This window comes from Cicer arietinum, chromosome 6, assembly GCF_000331145.2.
Source record: "Cicer arietinum cultivar CDC Frontier isolate Library 1 chromosome 6, Cicar.CDCFrontier_v2.0, whole genome shotgun sequence".
NCBI lineage: Eukaryota > Viridiplantae > Streptophyta > Magnoliopsida > Fabales > Fabaceae > Cicer > Cicer arietinum.
In genome coordinates, this window is record NC_021165.2 from 22820951 (window position 1) to 22826251 (window position 5301).

Here is a 5301-nt window from a genome sequence, read left to right on the forward strand (position 1 = left end):
ATTAACTGCTGATAATTAAAAAAGTAATTTAACAAATTTGAAAATAAATTTTGTAACATTAAAATATAATGTATAATTTTTAAAATAAATATGGTATTATGAATACGTTATTAATATCTATGTTGATATAAAATAATTGTAATTATATTTATAGATCAAAATAAAAAAAACGACAAACATTTTGAATAATTAGTGCAAACTTTATGAAAATGAATTAACAAAATTGTAACACCAAGCACTTAATTTCTTATTACTCTCTCCACTTTATATTAATTTTCCTTTATAAAAATAAAAGTTCATATTAAATAATATCTAATATTTTCAATTTCAAATTAATTTTTTTTCTTTGATATTGCTTTCAAATAAATAATGATCATGTTATTATAAAGTAATTGTATTCAAATATTTATCTACAACAATGATTACTATTTCAATTTAAATAGTTAATAAGAATATATCATAGTCAAAGAAAGAGATAATGACAATAAAAGTTAATTAATTTATATTATTTTTGTAATAAAAGTTAACCACATATATTTTTTTTTCAAAAGTATTTTGAACAAGTCTAATTAACATTTTCAAACGATCCAATTGTATATAATGATATCTTAGGACAAGAAGTACAACTAAGAATTTGTTACATAGACTATCTATTGAGAAAAGACAAAAAAACATATAAATAAAGAAGATGAAAATGATTAAAATAATATATTTTACACTATTGTTTCTTTTTTTACAAATAAATAGAATATATCTTACACTATGTTTTAAATATTATATCCTCGTTTGCCTTTCCAATGCAAACAAATTTATATTAAAAGAATTTATTATTAAAAAAATTGATAGTGTAATTAAAATAATTTTGCATATAACTATTATTAAATTATCATTTATTTATAAATGTATTTAATATTAATTTTTTTATCTTTTATTAGAAATTATCGATAAAAATATTTTAAAATAAATCAATACAATTAAAAATAAATATATTTAAAATATAAATAATAAATACAATTAGTAAATTGTACGTGATTTATAGTTAGAGAAAAAAATAATTTAAGTGACTTATATTTAAAGAGAAAAGAGAAAGTATCGGTAATATAAACATGACAAATATTAGTTTTCTCACTTTGTCACTCACTTGAAATTGAAATTTAATTTATCTATTATTTCAAAAGTAAAACAAAAATATTTGTCTGACCAATAGAATAGTCACAAACTCTGCTCATGATGTCGTTCGCTTACAACACACTCCACACTTATTTCTTTAATATTAAAGTAATAGTTAATATAGACTGAATTAAAACAAAAAATAATATAGAATAATATGTTAAAATTAAAAAGTATATATTATTTTCTCTACATAATTGGTGATAAAAGTTTGACACTATTAACAAATTATAAATATTTAATTATGTAATTTTAAAAATAATTATTGTTTAATTAAAAAACATTTTCAATAATTTAACCATTATTTAAAAAAAATAGAGAATAATAAATTATTAATAATAATAATGAGACTAATGGTAATTTCACAACATACAATATATATATAAGAATGTATGAAACTGTTTTACACTAATGGTCACACCTATCAAATTTTATAATTAACTGATAAACATTTAATTTCATTAGAGTTGAAATTTTTTAAATTATTTTAAAAATCATACAAATAAAAATTATATAAATTGAATATTTATTGGTATAAAATCTTATATTTATAATTTATTTATATTTAAAAAAAATATATTACACGTTGAATTGAATATACTTAATAAAATGTTATATATTTTTAAACATTTACGAAATTTTATAAATTAAAGCTCTTAATTTGATGGCTGATGCAATAAAATGTAATGTATATGATAAATGATGAAGTGGAGTATGTGTAGCAAAAATATGAAGTGAAGTATCTGTTGTATCAAAAATTACTCATAATAGAAAGGAGTCCTATATATATATATATATATATATATATATATATATATATATTAGATATACCTTAGATTTTATATAGCCTCCTCGTGTATTCTCTTTTTCAGTTATTCATTTTATTTTTCAATCCAACAATAAAAAATATCATTTAATTAAATATATTAAATTATATGTTTAAGTTGACTCATTAATTTTATTTATTTTAAATATAAAATTGAAGTGGTGAATTAAATATTTTCTTTGCCTATTATTTGCTTAAGCAATTTTATAGGTATATATATACATGTTATGTTCACACTACTACCCACCCCATCACCTCTCTCCCTTGTACTAAAATATCTTTACAAGTTTGAGTTTCAGAAAATGGTCACCCAAGCACATTCTCATAGTAGTCGTGGCTATCCATTTTGCATCAATGGCATTTGCTCAAATGGAATCGCTAATATTCAACAACGACAACAACAGCAACAACAACTGCAGTTGCAACAACAACCTCAGCAACAACAATTGCAATTGCAACAACAACTTCAGCAACAACAATGGCAAGGACATGTTGTTCCCGAACCCAGTCATGTTGTTCATGCTTCTCAAGTTGTTCCCAATGCCAACCTTCTTGCTCATACTTCTAACCTTGCTACTCAATTTGAGAAAGAAGGGGAGGAGATTGCTTATTTTTTCCAGCTGCAGGTTTAAATTTATGTATATTACGAGTTGAGATCAAGATCTATATACTCGATAAAAAAAAAAAAACCAACACTTAAAATAAAATAGTATTATTTTAGACTAATGTTATTAAATACAAGTTTGATTCTATTTGAGATGAACTTTTATATCATGTATCAAAGTTTTTTACTATATTTTTTTATTTCAAAAATTGTATATAATTTCTTTTTATCTAATTTATTAATTGTGCTTTTTTTAAATGTGACAGAATGAACAAATGAAAATGATATTAGAAAATCAGATGAAGCAACAAGTGGCTACATTTAGAAACATGGAAAATTTTGCTTTACAACTTCTGGCACAAAAGGAGAAAGAACTTGCACAAGCTGCGAGGAAAAAACAAGAGCTGGAAAGTTTATTAATAGTTAGAGATGCAGAGAAAAGGAACTGGAAGAGAATGGCTCTGGATAGGGAAACCGCAGTGATAACTCTGCGTGCAAAACTAGAAGAGGAGAAGAAGAGAGTGAGGATTCTGATGGAAAATGATGCACAATCATGTTCCGGTGAAAACGATGAAGGAAGAGATGAAAAGCGTTTTAAGACATGAAAACAATAAGATGTTTTGTGATAAGTGCAACAAAAAATATTCAGATGTCCTTTATTTGCCATGCAAAGACTGTGAAGTTTTACTCCATGCTTATCCTATCTATGGAATGGAGAAGAAATCTACAACTTAACTTGATTTGAGTTTGATAATTTATTGGCAAAAATAAAAATAATATGCATGATATTAATATGATAACCCATTGGGGATTAATAAAACAGTGTTGCTTTGTTTTTATGAATAATAAGATTGATGTTAATTTGGTTTAGTCTCTTTGGATTTAGAAATATAATTTATATTAAAAAGATAATCATTATTAATAATTCAATATAAAGATAATTTGCTAAATGGATCATTTAATTAGAGGATTTATAACCGTTTAAAGAATTATATGTATTATTATATAATAATTGATTTTTTCATGCGATTCATCACTTGTGTAAACAAGTCAACGCGAAATAGACATTTGAAGTTTGAATTTGATTTATAAAAAAAATATATTGATTATTAAAAAAAGCTAGAGTTTTGCTTGTTTAATTTATTTATAACTTCATTATTTTGTATTTACAAAAAAAAAATTATATATCACTTTTCAACTTATACAACATTATTTTTCTTGCTTTTCTTTGTAACATTAAATTTAATCTATCAAACCTTTGAATATTGTCATATCTAATTAATCATGGACTACACAAAATTTTATAGTATATATTTGTCATCTTTTACTATATAATCTTATATTCGTGATTTACTTGTATTTAACAACAACAAAAACTTATTATATGTTTGGCAAATTAAATCAATTTAATTATTTAATTGAAAATTATTATTAAGTAAATCAGACCTATAAAATATCCTTGACTATTAAAACTATATTATATTCCTCATATTATTTTACTTTAATGAATAATATAAGATTTAAAACATATATAATTATCTATTATACCAAAATATATAATATCAACGACTGTCTTAATTGTTTGATATTTTGTACACATGATTAATAAAATATAATATAAAATAATTCAAATGTTGAATTGAATTAATTCATCTTCAATAAAAAATTATTAAAGATGCAAGTAAGTTTCGGACAAAATATCAATAAGCCCTCACTTTTATATATATCAATAAACCCTCGACTTTAGCGTCTTTAAATTAATTTTCTGTAGTTAATATCGGGGTCTACAAAGTTTGGAGTTAAAGACATTTAAATAATGGAGGGTTTTTTCAAATTCTTGAGCTTTCTTATTTAACAAAATAAATAATTTAGAATTGAAAATTCGATGAATTGAGTTTGAATAGTTTACGAATTATACGTCTCATTTAACATCGTCACTTTTAACATTAATTTTGTATTTCATGTTATTTATACATTTAACAAATAATAATTTTTTCATTATTTATAATAAATTAAAGTATTAATTTTCTAATTATTCTTAATATATGTTTTTTCAGGGCTCGTCCAATACATTATGAGGCCTAAAGCGAAACTATTAGACATGACATTTTTAAAAATTAATAAATAAATTATTAATATTTTATTTAATAACTATATAAAATTTATTTAGTAGAATTAATAGTATTTTCAAATCTATTTTCTCTATATTTAAAAAAAAAATTTAACTGTTCTATATCAACATCAAGAACTCATGTAAATTTTTTCATCTTTTAGTTAAAGAAAATAGTGTGTATACTACCACTTCAATAACTTAGGTTAGCAATATGTTCACTACTTTATCTCATGATTTTTCAATTTATAACTAATATTTCTCATGTGATAAATGTGCTTATTTTTGTCTTATAATTTCTAACTATATTTTTCAATTTATATAAATTTTGTCGGTCGATAGCAAAAATTAAAAGGAAGATTTCTGTGATATTTTACATGACTGAAAAATATGAATCCAAATAAATAATGATTTTATCAAAAATTAAAAAGGGCTTTCTAGTATACTAAGATTAGTTTTTATAATATATTATTGAGGTTATAAAAGTAAAATAAAAAAAATATTTTTTGGCGGGGCCTAAAGTAGACTTCCTCTCTCTTGGGCGGGCCCGCTCTATGTTTTTTATAGACAATTGCTAGAGGTTCAATCCAA

General features: G+C 22.3%; 1 protein-coding gene across 1 annotated transcript; it reads left to right on the forward strand.

Moving 5' to 3' along the window:
- Positions 1-2246: 2246 nt before the first annotated feature.
- Positions 2247-3419, forward strand: LOC101512431 (uncharacterized). Its single transcript, XM_004505773.3, has 2 exons — positions 2247-2622; positions 2867-3419. The coding sequence occupies exons 1-2, from the start codon at positions 2299-2301 to the stop codon at positions 3203-3205; spliced, it is 663 nt and encodes a 220-aa protein (XP_004505830.1). The 5' UTR covers positions 2247-2298; the 3' UTR covers positions 3206-3419.
- Positions 3420-5301: the final 1882 nt, after the last annotated feature.

Bases quoted from the DNA above. Each gene is read 5' to 3' on its own strand.
- LOC101512431 (XM_004505773.3), top strand. From the start codon at position 2,299: ATGGTCACCCAAGCACATTCTCATAGTAGTCGTGGCTATCCATTTTGC. The intron at 2,623-2,866 runs GTTTAAATTTAT...TAAATGTGACAG, and splicing joins CTTATTTTTTCCAGCTGCAG to AATGAACAAATGAAAATGAT.